This window comes from Triplophysa dalaica, chromosome 9 (genome assembly GCF_015846415.1).
Source record: "Triplophysa dalaica isolate WHDGS20190420 chromosome 9, ASM1584641v1, whole genome shotgun sequence".
Taxonomy (NCBI): Eukaryota; Metazoa; Chordata; class Actinopteri; order Cypriniformes; family Nemacheilidae; genus Triplophysa; species Triplophysa dalaica.
The window spans coordinates 19,360,685-19,379,342 of NC_079550.1; the positions used below are offsets into that span (position 1 = coordinate 19,360,685).

The 18,658-nt window shown below is 36.5% G+C and overlaps 3 protein-coding genes across 5 annotated transcripts; 1 reads left to right on the top strand and 2 right to left on the bottom strand.

Moving 5' to 3' along the window:
- The first annotated feature begins 501 nt into the window (after window positions 1–501).
- Window positions 502–7,971, top strand: LOC130428465 (uncharacterized). Its single transcript, XM_056756530.1, has 13 exons — window positions 502–661; window positions 1,069–1,341; window positions 1,456–1,743; window positions 1,830–2,114; window positions 2,218–2,313; window positions 3,445–3,717; window positions 3,826–4,113; window positions 4,200–4,484; window positions 4,588–4,683; window positions 6,233–6,499; window positions 6,604–6,876; window positions 6,965–7,249; window positions 7,351–7,971. The coding sequence occupies exons 1-12, from the start codon at window positions 580–582 to the stop codon at window positions 7,246–7,248; spliced, it is 2,790 nt and encodes a 929-aa protein (XP_056612508.1). The 5' UTR covers window positions 502–579; the 3' UTR covers window position 7,249; window positions 7,351–7,971.
- Window positions 7,972–8,048: 77 nt separating this feature from the next.
- LOC130428467 (chymotrypsin-like protease CTRL-1) lies at window positions 8,049–9,881 on the bottom strand. Its single transcript, XM_056756534.1, has 7 exons — window positions 9,760–9,881; window positions 9,559–9,650; window positions 9,318–9,397; window positions 9,146–9,227; window positions 8,878–9,058; window positions 8,597–8,730; window positions 8,049–8,484 (listed from the first exon to the last, which is right to left on the bottom strand). The coding sequence occupies exons 1-7, from the start codon at window positions 9,803–9,805 to the stop codon at window positions 8,323–8,325; spliced, it is 777 nt and encodes a 258-aa protein (XP_056612512.1). The 5' UTR covers window positions 9,806–9,881; the 3' UTR covers window positions 8,049–8,322.
- Window positions 9,882–10,133: 252 nt separating this feature from the next.
- Window positions 10,134–18,339, bottom strand: hsc70 (heat shock cognate 70). Of its 3 annotated transcripts, none has more exons than XM_056756531.1 (9): window positions 18,228–18,339; window positions 16,014–16,223; window positions 15,171–15,376; window positions 13,157–13,309; window positions 12,425–12,980; window positions 12,043–12,245; window positions 11,429–11,627; window positions 11,046–11,278; window positions 10,134–10,761 (listed from the first exon to the last, which is right to left on the bottom strand). In XM_056756531.1, exons 2-9 carry the CDS (start codon window positions 16,216–16,218, stop codon window positions 10,573–10,575), a joined length of 1,944 nt encoding a protein of 647 aa, XP_056612509.1. In that variant the 5' UTR covers window positions 16,219–16,223; window positions 18,228–18,339; the 3' UTR covers window positions 10,134–10,572. The 3 variants fall into 3 exon arrangements, with proteins under 3 accessions (XP_056612509.1, XP_056612510.1, XP_056612511.1); XM_056756532.1 differs by having other exon boundaries at window positions 18,233–18,311; XM_056756533.1 differs by having other exon boundaries at window positions 16,014–16,219; window positions 18,228–18,296.
- Between the last annotated feature and the right edge of the window lie 319 nt (window positions 18,340–18,658).

Genomic DNA, 18,658 nt, shown 5'->3' on the forward strand with positions numbered 1-18,658 from the left:
CTCAATAATGACAATGAATTTATAATATCAACAGCTAAAAACGTTTTTATTAGGGTTCCCCACTCTTTTTTTCTGCCCTCTGCCTTCTGCCAATGCCAAAACACACCATTATATCCTCCGAAATCAGAAACCAAAATAAAAGTCCTGAATGAAATATGTAAAATAAAATATAATAAATCGAAAATGTACTAAATAAAATACAAATATTAAAGACTATACACCAAAAGTGTCACATTGTGTACGGTGTGTAGATTCATTGATACAGATTTAGCCTCTTTTACTTAAAAGCAGATATATTGCCATGTATTTATTTTGCGTGTTTTGAACATATTTCAGTATATCAGATGAGAATGACAAATGCAATGTGTTTTCAAATGACAACAAAAATATACGTTTGACACCCATAATACCTTTAAATATGATAAAACTCTGCCGAGGTACTGGTGATTTTTTATTGGTACATTTTAATGTGCGCATTTTCCTCCCACAATCTCAGTTTCCTGTTATTGAATATTTGGATGTAGAGAAGGAGAAGGAGCGATATAAACATCACTTCGGACAGCTCAAAGCTCTTTAAGCATGTATGCAGGTGTCATAACGAAGTTGTTCATTCTTCCTGGTATACTTTTTCATTTTGAGACTTTGCTGACAGTTCAAGCAGGTAAATTTCATTTAAATGCGAATGTTTTTGTCCGTTAACGAAAGTGAAAGTAAAACATACGCTTCCTCATAGGCGCTGTTTATCGATAGCACTGAATTGCAACGAAAATGCATATGTCCCTGAATTTATGGCATACTTTACAAGATGTTTATTGAAGGTTGTTCATTTTACTAAACAACGATGAAATAGCTTGCAAAACTCAAATTCCATATAAAAACCGTTAACAACACCACTATTACTGATCTTGCGATTGAGAACTGTTCTAGCCTATATGTTATGTGTTTTTGGTGATGTATAAAATGTGCTCCAATATTTTTTATCAAACATTACTCAATTATCTACCTAAAAGATCGGCAATAGGAAAAAAAAGCATTTTATGATTTTATATCCTTAATATTCTTTTCCAGAAACACATTCCCTGTACTACATATACACAGCTTTATCCAAACCTGTGAATCTGCCGGGCATCTATGAATTCACCGCTATGGGTCTACTTGATGGCATACAGATTGATTACTACAACAGCATGGACCAGAAAAAGATTCCCAAACAGCAGTGGATAAAAGAGAAAATGCCAGCAGATTACTGGGAAAAAGGCACCCGATCACGCAAGAGCAAACAGCAGTGGTTTAATGTGAATATCAACATTGTGATGGAGCGAATGAGACACAATAATTCAGGTAAGGAGGTCTTATGCATTTTTGTATGCATTAATAGTTATTATTTCATTAATTCATCATTATAGGCCTATTATGCTTTTTTTGCTGTGCAAAGTTTTTTCATCTCAATTTCAGATCTTCATGTTCTTCAATGGAGACACGGTTGTGAAATTGAGGAACAAGAACGTATAGTGACATTTTTTAAGGGCATCAGTGAGTACGCCTATGACGGCGAGGACTTTTTTTCCTTCGATAATAAGGTTTCACAGTGGATTGCCCCAGTTGACGCAGCTGTTCCATCTAAAGTGAAATGGGATAATGTGCCAATTTTAAACCAATACACTAAGGGGTACTTGGAAAAAGAGTGTGTGGACTGGATTAACAGATTCAGAGAATATAAAAAAGAGGAGCGTAAAAACACCTGTGAGTAAATATTTAAGATGAACAGTCTTTCTGTACAGCTGTCATAGAGTTGGAACTAATGTATACACAAATTCTTGCTTTCACAGCTCCACCAAAGGTTCACGTTTTTGCAAGAAAGTCCTGCAGTGATAAAAACAAATGGACACTCACCTGTTTGGCCACTGGCTTCAACCCCAAAGATGTGACATTGATCATTAGGAAGAATCTTATAACCCTGCCTGAAACAGAGATTGAATCCACAGGAGTCAGACCAAACTATGATGGAACGTACCAGATACGGAAGAGTGTGGAGATAGTGGAAAATGAAAAACACTATTATGATTGTTTTGTGACCCACACAACACTAAAGGAAGCAATAACCGTCAAATGGGGTAGGTTGATAGAACGCAATGATTTTATCAATAAAGAAATTATGTGTTCTTCAGGAGAAAGCATGCTTTACTGATGGACATTTTGCTTTGCATTGTTTTTCAGATCAAGAGATCGCTTCAACATTTAAATGTGAAAATGTAAATGTAAGGCCAAAGCTGGAAGAGTTTGGAAGAGGCTACCAGGTTCCAGCCCAGTCAGGCAATCAGCTCATTTTATAAACAATAATGATTTTATTGTCATCTGCAACAATCTTGTCTTACAGCTTTTTATCTTCCATGTGCTTTTCAGGTTAACGTTAAAAGAGCTTTTGTTTGGCTCTCAAAGGTTTGCGTATGTAATATAAACTTTGATTTGTAAACGTTTGTCCAGTGCAGAAATGAAGGTGACATTTAAATAAACAAAAGTCGGTCCTTATCCAAAAAAATCTTGGCGCAAGCAGCTTATTATGATCTTTAGTTAAATTTTAAAGTCAAGTTTCTTTTAGCTTGTTGATAAAAAAACAACGGTGTTGTTTCTTCATAAAATGTTGTTTAACCTTCGTTACCAATCAAAACATGGTTTTGTATAAGTAATGTGTAAACAATATGCAATGTTATATTATATTATAATAATGTATATGTAGTTAGGTTCAAAGAGGGTGGAAGGAAGGAGGCGGGGTCGGCGTGGACTGGTAAACAAGAATTTATTTTATTATCACTTCTTACAATAAGACGTTGCGTCAATGCAATCTGGCATGTAACTCAAAATAACAAAACATACTTCCTCGGTTTTCTCCCGGAATACAGTCCGTATGGATGACAAGTTGCGTGGTTCAGCTCCCAGGTCTCCCAGTCATTCTCTCTTAAACTCTCCTCCGAATCTGCAAGCCTTTAAGCTGTCTCCTCACCAATCACTGTAATGAGACGCAGGTGATCTTAATCTGCAATCGACCTTCTTGCTTATCGTCTTTCCCGTGTCTCTCCTCCCCGGTGCAGATGCCACTAAACCACGCCCCCCTTGCCGCCCGACTCAGGCCGAGGCCCCATCCGGCCTGCATCCTCCCCCCTCCTCCTCCTCTTTTTGTTGTTCATTTTAATAAACAACGATGAAATAGCTTGCAAAACTCAAATTCCAGATAAAAACCATTAACAACACCACTACTACTGATCTTGTGATGGAGAACTGTTCTAGCCTATATGTTATATGTTTTTTGTGATGTAAAAAATATGCTCCAATATTTTTTTATCAAACCTTACTCAATTATCTTCCAAAAAGATCGGCAATAGTAAACAGAAATTTGAAAAAAAAAAACGCATTTTATGATTTTATATCCTTAATATTCTTTTCCAGAAACACATTCCCTGTACTACATATACACAGCTTTATCCAAACCTGTGAATCTGCCGGGCATCTATCAATTCACCGCTATGGGTCTACTTGACGGCATACAGATTGATTACTACAACAACAAGGACCAAAAAAAGATTCCCAAACAGCAGTGGATGAAAGAGAAAATGCCAGCAGATTACTGGGAAAAAGGCACCCAATCACGCAAGAGCAAAGAGCAGTGGTTTAATGTGAATGTCAACATTGTGATGGAGCGAATGAGACACAATAATTCAGGTAAGGAGGTCTTATGCATTTTTGTATGCATAAATAGTTATTATTTCATTAATTCATCATTATATTATGCTATTTTTGCTGTGCAAAGTTTTGTCATCTCAATTTCAGATATTCATGTTCTTCAATGGAGACACGGTTGTGAAATTGAGGAACAAGAAAGTACAGTTACATTTTCTAAGGGCATCAGTGAGTACGCCTATGACGGCGAGGACTTTTTTTCCTTCGATAATAAGGTCTCACAGTGGGTTGCCCCAGTTGACGCAGCTGTTCCAACTAAAGTGAAATGGGATAATGTGCCCATTTTAAACCAATACACTAAGGGGTACCTGGAAAAAAAGTGTGTGGACTGGCTCAACAGATTCAGAGAATATAAAGATGAGAAGCTTAAAAACACATGTGAGTAAATGTTTTATATGAAATGTTTTTTTCTACAGCTGTCATAGAGTTGGAACTCATGTATACACTAATTCTTGCTTTCACAGCTCCACCAAATGTTCACGTGTTTGCAAGAAAGTCCTGCAGTGATAAAAACAAATGGACACTCACCTGTTTGGCCACTGGCTTCAACCCCAAAGACGTGACTTTGATCATTAGGAAGAATCTTATAACCCTGCCTGAAACAGAGATTGAATCCACAGGAGTCAGACCAAACTATGATGGAACGTACCAGATACGGAAGAGTGTGGAGATAGTGGAAAATGAAAAACACTATTATGATTGTTTTGTGACCCACACAACACTAAAGGAAGCAATAACCGTCAAATGGGGTAGGTTGATAGAACGCAATGATTTGATCAATAAAGAAATTATGTGTTCTTCAGGAGAAAGCATGCTTTACTGATGGACATTTTGCTTTGCATTGTTTTTCAGATCAAGAGATCGCTTCAACATTTAAATGTGAAAATGTAAATGTAAGGCCAAAGCTGGAAGAGTTTGGAAGAGGCTACCAGGTTCCAGCCCAGTCAGGCAATCAGCTCATTTTATAAACAATAATGATTTTATTGTCATCTGCAACAATCTTGTCTTACAGCTTTTTATCTTCCATGTGCTTTTCAGGTTAACGTTAAAAGAGCTTTTGTTTGGCTCTCAAAGGTTTGCGTATGTAATATAAACTTTGATTTGTAAACGTTTGTCCAGTGCAGAAATGGTGACATTTAAATAAACAAAAGTCGGTCCTTATCCAAAAAAATCTTGGCGCAAGCAGCTTATTATGATCTTTAGTTAAATTTTAAAGTCAGGTTTCTTTTAGCTTGTTAATAAAAAAAACAACGGTGTTGTTTCTTCATAAAATGTTGTTTAACCTTCGTTACCAATCAAAACATGGTTTTGTATAAGTAATGTGTAAACAATATGCAATGTTATATTATATTATAATAATGTATATGTAGTTAGGTTCAAAGAGGGTGGAAGGAAGGGGCGGGGTCGGCGTGGACTGGTAAACAAGAATTTATTTTATTATCAATTCTTACAATAAGACGTTGCGTCAATGCAATCTGGCATGTAACTCAAAATAACAAAACATACTTCCTCGGTTTTCTCCCGGAATACAGTCCGTATGGATGACAAGTTGCGTGGTTCAGCTCCCAGGTCTCCCAGTCATTCTCTCTTAAACTCTCCTCCGAATCTGCAAGCCTTTAAACTGTCTCCTCACCAATCACTGTAATGAGACGCAGGTGATCTTAATCTGCAATCGACCTTCTTGCTTATCGTCTTTCCCGTGTCTCTCCTCCCCGGTGCAGATGCCACTAAACCACGCCCCCCTTGCCACAGTATATTATTTCAACAGAATTGTATGTGAACATTTAACATTACTTATCAAACCTATGAAACGAAAATTAAACAAAAAAGAACAAATTACTTGTAAACATAAGTTGAATTGTCATGATTCTGCTATCATGTCATGTTTATTCTTGGTTTTGCAGCGGAGTCATGGCATAGCCTTAGGGTTTTGTGTGAGATGGACATGGCTTTGTGTATATATTGGCAGGCCATGTGCTTTCTCATGTCTCGTCTGTGTTTCCCGCTATCTCGTCTCCTCGTTAACTTTCCCTGAGTGTGTAATCCCTGTCACCTGGTCCCTATTAATTATCCTTATAATATTCCCCTTTAAATAGTCCTCATCTTTCATTGTCCTTTGCTGTACTGTGCCCCAGTCTTGTCGTACCCTGCCTGTAATACAGTATTTGGACCTTGCCTTGTTTGTTATAGTGTGATGTTGTGTCAAGCTTGGTTTCAGTTTAGTATTTGATCCTCGTGGAAAGTTGTTTGTTTTGACCCTGTTTTGTGAGTTAATAAATCTGTTTACGCCCTTCACCCTTACCTGCCTGTATTTGGGTTGTTATGCTGCCAAAATCATAACATTGAATAATATGAATTTCATTGTATCTAGTATACACAGTATATGTAGACCTTTATCTATTGTATTATATGTATTTCATGTAAGCCTATGAATTTTCCCTATATATATATTCCCTCTATTACCACACATTTACATGAATCTTTCTTTCCGTTACAGAAAGTCACTCCCTGTACTATATATACACAGCTTTATCTAAACCTCTGCCGGGCATCTCTCAATTTACCGCTATGGGTCTACTCGATGGCAAACAGATTGATTACTATGATAGCATTGCACAGAAAAAGATTCCCAAACAGCAGTGGATGAAAGATGAAATGCCAGCAGATTACTGGGAAAAAGGCACCCAATCACGCAAGAGCAAAGAGCAGTGGTTTAATGTGAATATCAACATTCTGATGGAGCGAATGAATCACATTGAAACAGGTGAGGAAGTATAAGGCATTTTTTTAATACTGTACAGTATATACACCAAATATACATAAATGATGTATATTTGCATTTTATTGAGCCAAAACATTTTATTTCAGATCTTCATGTTTTTCAATGGAGACACGGTTGTGAAATTGAGAAACAAGAAAATGAATTTAAATTTTCTAAAGGCATCAGTGAGTATGCCTATGATGGTGAAGACTTTCTTTCCTTTGACACAGAGGTGTCACAGTGGGTGGCTTTAACTGACCCAGCTGTTAAAACTAAGACGAAATGGGATAATGTGCCCATTTTAAACCAATACACTAAGGGATACCTGGAAAAAGAGTGTGTGGACTGGCTCAACAAATTCAGAGAATATGGAATAGTCTGTGAGTGAATGTTTTCAGATATAAATTGAATTAAATGTAGCTTTCATATTGCTGTAAGTAGTTCATGAACTAATTTCTGTGTTCTCAGCTCCGCCAGAAGTTTATGTGTTTACAAGAGGACATCGAAGTGATAAAAACAAATTGAAGTTCTGCTGTTTGGCCACCGGCTTTTACCCCAAAGATGTGACATTGATCATTAGGAAGAATCAGAAACCCCTTCCTGAAACAGAGATTGAATCCACAGGAGTCAGACCAAACCATGATGGAACGTACCAGATACAGAAGTGTGTGGAGATAGTGGAGAATGAAAAAGCTGATTATGATTGTTTTGTGACGCGTAAAACTGTAAGAGAAGGGATTGTTATCAAATAGGGTAGGCTGACAGAGAACATTGATTTAATCATTAAACAAAATGTATTCTTTTGTGAGAAGACAGTGGCGGGCTTTACAGACGGAAATGTTTTTTTTATGCAGATGGAAAATGCTACTAGACCGGTGGCCGGACTGGACGGGATTTTTTCTCTGGCTTTATGCTCTTCCACTTTACCGGAGTTCTGGGGTACAGGCAACTACGCCGAATGTTCTGAATGTTATCGCTCTGTCTTTCATACACTTTTTTCTCCCTATTTTCTGTTCTCAAATAATGTATTAAATGTATTCCCATACACACTAAAATACAGTTATGTATACACCACTTCATGCATTGATATTGTAACCATTTCTATAACAACATCAGTATTGTTTATAAATCATTTTACTCTAGAACTTTCATTTTTTTTATATTATACCTTTTTAAATGTCCAATGTATGAAATTTAGTGGCAGGGGGACTCGCGATGTATAGAAATAGTTTATTATAACTCTTATTATAAGGTCTTTATACACCTCTGAAGATATAGTTATGTGTATTATATTGCATTTCTTTGAACTCTGTTTTATGATAAATTTTAGAACTAAGAAGATTTTTCAACTGTCGAGTTCATCTTTAAAAATGTTGCATTTTTTACTCCTGAAACAGACCCAATGTATTTTATTAATGCATTTTATATGTAATAAGAATCTGTTCTTGTGTTGAAAAATAAACAACAGAAATTAATTTCCCAACATTTATTTTATTATCAAAAAGAATGTAAAAAATTGTTAATTCAGTTTTATATACATGACATTATAACAACATGACAATTTTATGTTTCTTTTGTTAAGTTTGTCAAATGATAAACATGAATAATTTAATCACACAGATTATGTATTTCATAAACTACTTGAGGAAATAATTTACTATAATAAATATACTAACAAGATATCCTATATCCTAAAAAAGTGTATAAAATTCTGAAAAGAAATAATCAAATAAACACTATTCCCAAAGTAAGTTGCTCAAGTTCATACATAAGTTATAAAGTGCGTTAGCCAGTTTAATGCAGTATCAACTCAGGTTGTAGGAGCTCTAGTTGGATGAGACAGTATCGTCAATCCATTGGCGGAGGTAAGACACACGAGAGTAGACTCCTGGAGCATTAACACCGCAGTCTATTGCTCCCCATGAAACAATGCCCACCTGATACCAAACACCATTGCTGTCACATAGCAGAGGACCACCAGAATCCCCCTGCGTTCGACACACAGACATCAAGCTCTATAGCTTAATATTTCCTTGGAGTTATTTAAAATTATTTAAATGAATCAATCTAATTTTGTGTTTACGTCTAAAGTATATGTACCTGGCAAGCCGAAGATCCAGAACCACCGGCACAAATCATGGAATCTGTGATTGATCTGGTCAGACCCCAGTACCGCCTGCAGTTAGCAGTACTCACAATGGGCAAAGTGGTTTCCTGCAGGACACGAGGACTCACTAAAATCAATACACAGACAAAGTATTAGACCTTACAGGTAGCTTGTGTATATGGTCCAAGAGTGATTAAGGACCCATTTATTTTTTCATAATAAATCCACTTAGCAGTTTTAATAACAACATGGATGATGAGAATTGTATACTTACGACTGGTTGCGGTTCTGCCCCACCCAACGAGGACACAAAGAGTCCCAGAAGAGATGCTGGTGGTGGAGGTAGCTAGTTGAACCGTAGCAACACGGGATGTTATTTGTACTGGAGAGGACAATCTCAACAGTGCAACATCATTGTTAAATGTATCTTTGTTGAAGCGAGGATGAACGATGACCTGCAGGAGAAGGAAAAAAGCTCCAGTGTTAAAATGCACATTGGAAAGTGTTAAAAAATATATTAAAAAAATTATTAAAACTAAAACCTTGGAAATTTTCCGGATCTGAACGGCTTTGTCTTCAGAGCCACGGTCATACTCTCCAAGAACAGCATGGTGATATCCAGCTCTGGACAAGTAATGACAGTGAAAGATAAAAATATGAATACAAACGGACCTATAGATCAGTACATCGATATATTATTTCATTGGTTCTTACCGAACAGGGCAATGAGCAGCAGTAAGAATCCAGTTCTTGTTGATCAGAGTTCCCCCACATAAGTGAACGCCTTTGGATGTCTGGTTCACATATAAAGAATTCATGAAAAATGATGAAGTGTAATGAGAAACGGTTTATTATTAAACAGAAAATGCAAAAATATAAGAATAGAATTGAATGATACAATAACAATCCTTTAACATAAAAGTTTCTGTTAAAACAAATATTTGTTATCTATTACCTTGAGAGATACTTGCCAGGGCCAGGCGAATAATGCATTTCCTCCCCCAACACTACTGACAGACAAAATCCTTAATCTGGGGTCATTTTGGCCTAAAAGGATAAAAAATGGTGTGATTTACTTTAATATCAATAAAAATACTTCAAAACACACAATGTAGTTTTACATCAACACCTTCAAAATTCACTGCATGATACTCACCGACAGCGGAGGCCACCAAAACAAAACAGCAGATTATCCAGAACATGTTGTAGATGAGTGCCTTTCGGATGTCTTGATGTTCTGAAGTCTTTCTTATGTTTCTGTTCAGTCTCTCTTCTGCTTTATATTCTGTCTTGCAAGTGGTGCATATCACAACTCATAAATATGCTAATATGCATTAAGGAGGAGCTTCAGAATGTTGGTATTTTTCATATGATGAAAACAACAACTATTACATATTGAACTAAAATGTTAACTGGACAACGGAAATGTCTCCGCCTACCTTTCTTGAAACAAATAAACCGGCCAAGTCTTGCTTGACTTGTCTGATGGTATTTCCCAAGCCACATTCAAATGGAAGTTGGCAACTTTAACAAAAACACGAGACACGATTTGAGGAATTCAAATGTTTATTGTAGCATCTTGAGTCATACGTTAAATAATGAATCATAGAACAGCAATTGAAACATTAAAAAGCTATTCCTGTGGAACAGGTTACAAAGCTCCGCCCCAAGTATTTCCGCGCTTTGTGTAGCATGACTAACTTTTGCAACCATTAAATAATAGTTTACAGGTATTTCAGATGTTTTTGCAAATGTGATGTTCTAACATGTAAGGAAACGTGCGAATGCCAATGTTGTTATGTAAGTGACACATATTGCTTTGGTCACAAGCTGTAAGTTGGTCTCATCTAACACACCGGGTCAATAATGTGATATTAAATGAATCATAAGAAGTCTGTTTGAGAAACATTGATGTAAAATGTGCTGTGTTTAAGTGCGACTTTGAATATTCCTCTTCTTTTTTGCTGGATTAGTCAACTTCCTCAATGGTAGGACCTGAGGAGGCACCACCTCCAGCCCCCCCAGGAAATCCTCCGGGCATCCCCCCTGGCATTCCTCCCGGCATGTCGCCAGCACCCTGATAGAGTTTGGTAATGATGGGGTTGCAAACTTTTTCCAGCTCCTTCTGTTGGTGCTCATACTCTTCCTTTTCTGCAGTCTGTTGCACAAGAAACAATGAGATTCACTACGGATATTGACAAATTGGAGATGCTGGTAAATGAACATTATCACAACACATGTTTTTTTGATGACTCATGAGTTAATGATGTTTGTGTTATTGGTTGAAACATTCTGGGTGTCAACACAATAGGTTTCAATGTGAGAGCATCTAATTGTTCCAGAGCTCCTTCAATGAAAAGCTCATAGCTGTCAAAGTAAGTCTCAAGCATGTAAACAAATGTGACAAGTGTGGTTGTTCATGTTTTTTAGATTGTCACCTACCTGGTTCTTGTCCAGCCAGGCAATGACCTCATTGCATTTGTCAATGATGACTTTTTTGTCATCTGCACTGATCTTGTCCTTTAGCTTGTCATCTTCCACGGTGCTCTTCATGTTGAAAGCCAACGATTCCAATGTGTTCTTGGCTGTGACCTTCTCTTTCTGAGCTTCGTCCTCTGAACGATACTGGTCAGCTTCTTGTACCATACGCTCAATGTCTTCCTTGCTCAATCGACCTTGAAAGACACAAAAATGATTATGAGAAAACTGAACAAACGGGATTGTTCTGAAATAAAATAAGTAGGTTCTTGTCTCTTCGGCAAAATCACGTCACAGCTGAAATAGTTGAGAGTTTGGATCTCAGAGGTTTGTCTGAATGATTTTACCTTTGTCATTGGTGATTGTGATCTTGTTCTCCTTGCCAGTGCTTTTGTCCACCGCGGATACATTGAGAATGCCATTGGCGTCAATGTCGAAAGTAACTTCAATCTGCGGCACACCACGAGGGGCGGGAGGGATCCCCGTTAACTCAAATTTGCCTAGAAGGTTGTTGTCCTTTGTCATGGCTCTCTCTCCCTCATATACCTAAGGAAATGTAAAGCAGGATCAATGAAACGTTGCAAGTATCTCGAAAATTTTAAAGTTTAACTTTGGGAGAACATTGTAACAATGTATTTTAAACATCTGTTTTGGGTTAAGCAAGTTCATCATACTATCTAAGCTTCAGAAGCTGTAGATCTTCATCATAATATTTTTAACATTGTGAAATTATTAAAAACTTGTGAAATGATGACGAATTGATGTGAATTTGTATGATCTTATAAATTTCTTATTAATCCTACTATTTGCTGGGTTTTGGGATGGAGATGGTGGGTGGACCTTAAAATATGTTCATTATTGTCATATACATATTATTTTCATACATATCAAATGAATGAATTCAAGTTGAGTTTTTATGAAATTGGCAACTTTTAAAACAACTCCAGATTCTTTCGTTTACCTGGATCAGGACACCAGGCTGGTTATCTGAGTAGGTGGTGAACGTCTGGGTTTGTTTGGTAGGAATGGTGGTGTTCCTTTTGATCAACACAGTCATGACACCGCCGGCTGTCTCAATGCCCAGAGAGAGAGGAGTAACATCCAGCAGCAACAGGTCTTGCACATTCTCCGATTTATCGCCAGATAAGATGGCTGCCTGGACCGCTGGGTAGGTTATGAAGAAAGATTTAAAAGTCACCAAAGATAAAATGTGACACAACTAGAAGCGAGATGCTCAAACATTTACAATCTAAATTAGCGTTTCTTTATTCTAATTCCAGATCTGTGAATTCCCAAGATCAAGAAACAAAATGATGCATCCAGACATACAGTAAAGCGCCTACCAGCACCATACGCGACTGCTTCATCCGGGTTTATGCTTTTGTTAAGATCCCTTCCGTTGAAGAAGTCCTGAAGCAACTTCTGAATTTTGGGAATGCGAGTGGAGCCGCCAACCAGCACAATGTCGTGGATCTGTGACTTGTCCATCTTCGCATCCCGCAGAGCCTTTTCCACTGGATCCAGCGTTCCACGAAAGAGGTCGGCGTTGAGCTCCTCGAAACGTGCTCTGGTGATGGAAGTGTAGAAGTCGGCGCCTTCGTACAGAGAGTCGATCTCGATGCTGGCCTGCGTGCTGGAGGAGAGGGTGCGCTTGGCACGCTCGCATGCCGTTCGCAGGCGACGGACTGCGCGTTTGTTGCCGGTGATGTCTTTCTTAAACTTGCGCTTGAACTCGGCGATGAAGTGGTTGACCATTCTGTTGTCAAAGTCCTCACCACCTAAGTGGGTGTCACCGGCGGTGGCTTTGACTTCAAAGATGCCATCATCAATTGTCAAGATGGACACATCGAAGGTGCCGCCACCCAGGTCGAAGATGAGAACGTTGCGTTCACCACCAACCTGTATCAAGACAGTCATTTAGAAATGTAAACTGAGGACCAGTGGTTAAGTCTATCAGCTAAACCGAGATGCTTATCAAACACCAAGTTTTTTATTTATTTAAGTTAAGCCATGCAATAGCAATACGTAAAGTCTTCTTCTATTCCAGATAAGAAAAAATCTAAATATCTATGTACCTTTTTGTCAAGTCCGTACGCAATGGCAGCTGCTGTTGGTTCATTGATTATGCGAAGTACGTTGAGGCCTGCGATGGTTCCTGAATCTTTTGTGGCTTGCCGCTGAGAGTCGTTGAAGTAAGCGGGAACTGTGATGACTGCGTTTGACACGGGCTAGTAAATTAACATCAAATGAGAAGATCCTGTTAATATCAGAGGTTAAGCATTCACTGTGAAACATACAATACTTTTTTAATTAAACTGATTTAAATTATTTTCAAGCACAATTTTGCAGTTTTGCACATTATATAACTACATAATAAAATATAATGTAATATAATTATAAAAAGTAAAGAAGAAACAAAATAAATGGTATTTAGAATATCAGTAATTACATTTAATAATATAATTATGCTTATTGTCCGTGATGGACACTAAAAATTACAATAAACTTGAAAACATTAAATAAAGTTAAATGCAGATAATGTAAAATTTTCATGAATTAAAAAGCCTCAGAAGCAATATCAGCACAGAATATTATTAATTAAAAGTCATTTTTAGTGTCACGCCTTATCCAAAAATGTTTAGTTTGTTTGTTTGCTGTAATAATTTCATTGGTTTTGATTTACTAGACTCAACCATGTGAAAAATCTTTTATTTCCATTAATGTTTTTTATTTAAAAAAATTGTCAAAATATCTTTTGACAGAGCTCACGTAACAATGTACAGTGAGTTCTCATCTACAGTAGTTTGTTACAGTGACACCGAATGTTAAAATGCAAAATGTAAAACGATCAGCGTTTAATTTGCAGCGTTACCAAATGTCTAATTTTCCAACATTTTCTACACAAATTTATTTTTCGTAATATTTTCTTAAGACTTCAGAACATCATTGGCTGCTGCAGACTCAGATATCAATCTGTGGTAAAATTCTCAAACCTCTCTTAAGCGCGCCATTAAATTTACTGATAAGCAGTTTAGCATCTTACCACAATACTGTTGTTTTCATGCTTTCTTGCATTTTTATTTATTTCATAGGAAAGCCCTTAAGATCATGTTATCAGAAAATAAATATGTCACGGGTGTCACTGGACAGGTTATTACAAGTTTTTTGTTTGGATTAGCAGTTGTGACATGGTCAGTGTTGGGTGTAACTAGTTACTATGTAATTAGTTACTGTATTTTAATTACTTTTCCCTTGAAAAAGTAAAGTAAGGGATTACTCATATGTTTTCTGTAATTTAATTACAGTTACTTTTGATGTACTTAAACTAAATACTTTGTGAAATATATGCGTGTGCAATAGTGTAATTGACATCAAAATTCTAAGTCTTACTTTAAAATCTGTGCTCACATTTGTAATACTTTGGTCAGTTAATAATATTATTTATTTGAATGAATTAAATAAGCCGTTTCATGTCTATCCTTGAATCACTTAACTAATCAAGGTCGATGTAGGATATAGAAAGTAATGAGTAACTAAATACTTTTTGGACAGAGTTATTTGGACAGTAATCTAATTACACTATTGAATATGTAATGAGTAACTAGTAATTAATTACTTTTTCAGAGTAATTTATCCAATACTGGACATGGTAGACAAAACTATGAAAGCTATTTTGAAAAAAATGAATCACAACACCTTGCTTCTGGCTAATGTAATACAGTTTATTACAAATTCATTTGATTTCTATCTCAAAACTAGGGCCATCTGGAGACCATCCATGTGTTAACATGAACAATACCATAGTCCGTATTATTAGTGACATGTCTGTTCCAAATATTGTCTAAATCTTCTTTAATTGCATTGTTGTTTAAATTCGATTTTTAACCCAGTTTTTGAATGTGGATTTAATCATTTCTGATTCATTTCATTTTGAAACAATAGAAATGATCTCATAACTTGCGCAACTCTGCTTCTGTGAAAGGTGATCTGTTTTTCTGAATCCGTTTTTAATCGTGCTTCCTTCTTGTAAAATGAGATGAATTGCTTATGTAATTTAATTATGGTGGTTTTATTTTGCTCTCCTCTCACCTTGCCAAGATAGGCCTCCGAAATTTCTTTCATCTTGGTGAGGACCATAGAGGACACCTCCTCTGGAAAGAAGGTCTTTATCTCTCCTTTGTACTCCACCTCCATCTTGGGTTTGCTGCCCTCATTGATGACTTTAAATGGCCAGTATTTCATGTCAGACTGAACCACTGGGTCATCGAAGCGTCGACCAATCAGACGCTTGGCATCTGTGAGAAATAAGAACGTTATGTTTCATTCACTTTTCTTTCTTAAAAAAAGTGTGAATACATGTATTAGAAACTGCCATTTTCCACTTTACAATCTTTACAATGTGTTGAGCAAATATTGGAATTAGAAATATACACGTACTGTTTATGTCCATATATGGTCATACAGCAAATAATCTGTGGGTGTAGCTGTGAGCAAACTTTACACACCTTCTTCACTTGAAAAACAATATTGTCAATACATCATATAAATGCAATCCCATCTAATGAAGAAGAGCAATAAATTCATTTAATTGCTTATTATGTTGATGTCACTTAAAATTTTTAAATTCTGTCATCGTTTATTCACCTTCATTCAAACACCTGTAATTGTCTCTTTGACTGTGAAACTCAAAAGAAGATATTTTAAGAAATTTCTTTGTGGTTTTGTGTCGAATAGAAGTCAATGGCGGACGATGTTGTTTGGTTACCAATGGTCTTCAAAATATACGTGTTCCACAGAATAAATTCTGGAGTGACACTAAAGAGTTCTCATTTTGGGATGAACTGTCCCTTTAAATGCATATAATATTATATGGCTCCAGAGTCAATAAGACATCAATACATTATGTCATTTCTTGTGAATGGGCTGATTTACCGAACACTGTGTTGTTGGGGTTCATGGCCACTTGGTTTTTAGCTGCATCTCCGATGAGTCTTTCAGTATCTGTGAAAGCAACATAGCTGGGGGTCGTTCTGTTTCCTTGGTCGTTGGCGATTATCTCCACCTTTCCATGCTGGAAGATGCCCACGCAGGAGTAGGTGGTGCCCAAATCGATACCCACAGCTGGACCTTTAGACATCCTGCCTGGACAAGACAACCATGTATGAGTATAGTTAAGCAAGAATTAACTGTTTCACATTTATTCTCTTGTTGATTCTAAGTAAATAAAACGTTGATGAAAAAACATGAACACACTATAAAAATGACGTGCTCATAAGTTGCTAACACGTCATGTTTCTCTATTATATCAACTCATCAAAATGATTTTAAAAAATCAACTTTCTTTTATAAGTTGTATGAAATGCTTTTTCGTTTTTAAATTAAATGACCTGTAAACCAATTTGGTTTGTCTTCAAAAAATTCAGCTTTTGAACTCAAGTTGAATTTTTTTGACAGTGTATCAGTTATCAGACTTAACCGTAAAAATAATGAGCACTTTGTGTCCCTCAGAAATCACTTAACATATGAAAGTTTTATTTATGAAAAGAATGTATTTGTGTAAAATAGAGTGGAACTCAACTACAATCACATTTGTGCTTCAATACTTCCTATATGCACTCTTAGCTGCTTTGGAAAGTCCAGGATTGGCCGCATGCCATGACCAAGGGTGTGTATGTTTGGAACAGATACTGTGAAGTTACGTCACCACACTCAACTTATCGCAAAATCAAAATCATTTTTCTTCTGCATATACCATTAGACCTATTGTACACTATTTAATACATATTATTCCTTTATGGTTAATATAAGTTTATTTGGCTTATATCTGGTGTGCTAGCTTGTCCGAGCCCATGTCATTACACAATGGAAAAGGCCTTGTACAGCCCAGCATGCATTTACACAATCCCTCTAAATTTGGCATAGTACAGTGACCGAAATTAATCGTTTTTTCAAATTGCTACAAGGAAAATTTGAAGCACACAAAGAAACAGGTTGTTTTTGTCTGCATGGGACAGAGGCACATTGGGAGATACAAAGAGCTTAGTGCTGTAGGGGTCATATGACTTGTGATAGCTGCATGACTTGTCCTGAATGCATTTGAGCGTATCCCAGCATTCTTTGAGACACGAGAGAGAAGTCTTAGTATGGTCTTAGCGGATGTCTCGGGATCTAAGCGTCTCATTTAAATGAGCTCAAGGATTATACATTTACATAACGCATTTGGCAGAAACTTTTATCCAAAGTGACTTAAATTGCATTAACCTAAAACATTTGTTGTATGTGCAATCCCCTTGGATCGAACCCACGACTTAAGAGTTGTTGCTATGCTCTTACCACTGAGCTAAAGGAAAGCTTCCACATATTATGAAAACACAAAAAAAGACACAACTGACTGAACTAATTTTTATCTTAGCAACGTTTTGGTCAACCTTAATTTATTAAAGAATTGGATACGCTCACCGAAAAGTTTTGCATTGCTGACTGAAAGTCTGATGAAAGCTTGAGTAATCTAGACAACGATTGCATATCCTTACACAAAGAAAATGTATTTAACAATACATTAATTGTCAATATATTGATTTCAATATTTGTTTTTATATTGGTTCCAATGAATAAGTGATTTTTTTTAAATATTTCATGATTTTTTTAGCATATTCCAATGCATTTTATATTTTATTATTTTGTTTCGGGAGGGTTCTTAGCCAAAAAAACATATTTATAATATTAATGTTATTTTGACTGCATGAAAATAAACGTGCATAATTCTGTGCTTTTTCATAATGTAAATGAGAAATAAATAAAAAAATGAGCATAGCTGTTTTCAAATGTGTACTTCATAAATCTCTTATCATAAATCAGTCTTATCATTTAGTCCAAACTTTCTAAACAAGAGATGAAAAAAATGATCAGTTATAAGTTTAGGACTACCCTAAAGTTTTGGAAACGTATTAATTCTCACATGCTACATGTTTATTATGAGACATATAAGTACATGCAGTGTTTAATGTAGAACACAGCATTGCCTTGTCTGGCAAGCAGCTACAGACGCAAAAAATAAAATTTGAAATCTTAAACAGCAAGCAGACGAAACAGAATGCCAAGCCAAACTGTTGCAGACTTCTCGCAATGCCTCACAGAAACTTTTACCTTACTGGAAAAGTTGTACTTGAGAGATAAGTGAGAGGAAATGTGTTGTGTCCCTCAGCACCGAGTCTGTTCTTGTGTCTCCTGCACTCTTTGACTCTTCTGAGCTTATAGGCACAGCAGTGTGAGGTCACCTGATCCCAGAGAAAGTTCCAGATGACAGTTCTCGTGTGTTCTGGGCTCAACAGCTCCATGTCTGCCATGCAAAGCACATAAAGTCACAATCTACTGCTATGGAAGTCACACAGAGTAAAAAACTGTTTCTACATTGTAATGACACATTAAAATACAAATTTCTGTGATTTTTGCTTTGAAATGCAGACGGACAAGATAAGTCACCATTTTGTTAAAACAAAAATTAAAAGGGAAAAATGTTGGTTGGTAACCGACATTCTTCAAAATATCTTCTTTTGTTTTCTGCACATGAAAAGTCA

What these genes read in the sequence shown, in the direction of transcription:
- LOC130428465 (XM_056756530.1), top strand. Translation starts at nt 580, where the DNA reads ATGTATGCAGGTGTCATAACGAAGTTGTTCATTCTTCCTGGTATACTT. An exon ending in AATGAGACACAATAATTCAG is followed by an intron (nt 1,342 to 1,455) that starts GTAAGGAGGTCT and finishes TCTCAATTTCAG; the next exon opens with ATCTTCATGTTCTTCAATGG. An exon ending in AGCAATAACCGTCAAATGGG is followed by an intron (nt 4,485 to 4,587) that starts GTAGGTTGATAG and finishes ATTGTTTTTCAG; the next exon opens with ATCAAGAGATCGCTTCAACA.
- LOC130428467 (XM_056756534.1), bottom strand. Translation starts at nt 9,805, where the DNA reads ATGTTCTGGATAATCTGCTGTTTTGTTTTGGTGGCCTCCGCTGTCG. An exon ending in GCTGCTCATTGCCCTGTTCG is followed by an intron (nt 9,228 to 9,317) that starts GTAAGAACCAAT and finishes TTACTTGTCCAG; the next exon opens with AGCTGGATATCACCATGCTG. An exon ending in AGATCCGGAAAATTTCCAAG is followed by an intron (nt 9,059 to 9,145) that starts GTTTTAGTTTTA and finishes CTTCTCCTGCAG; the next exon opens with GTCATCGTTCATCCTCGCTT.
- hsc70 (XM_056756531.1), bottom strand. Translation starts at nt 16,218, where the DNA reads ATGTCTAAAGGTCCAGCTGTGGGTATCGATTTGGGCACCACCTACTCC. An exon ending in CGTACGGACTTGACAAAAAG is followed by an intron (nt 12,981 to 13,156) that starts GTACATAGATAT and finishes GTCTTGATACAG; the next exon opens with GTTGGTGGTGAACGCAACGT. An exon ending in CACAATCACCAATGACAAAG is followed by an intron (nt 11,279 to 11,428) that starts GTAAAATCATTC and finishes GTGTCTTTCAAG; the next exon opens with GTCGATTGAGCAAGGAAGAC.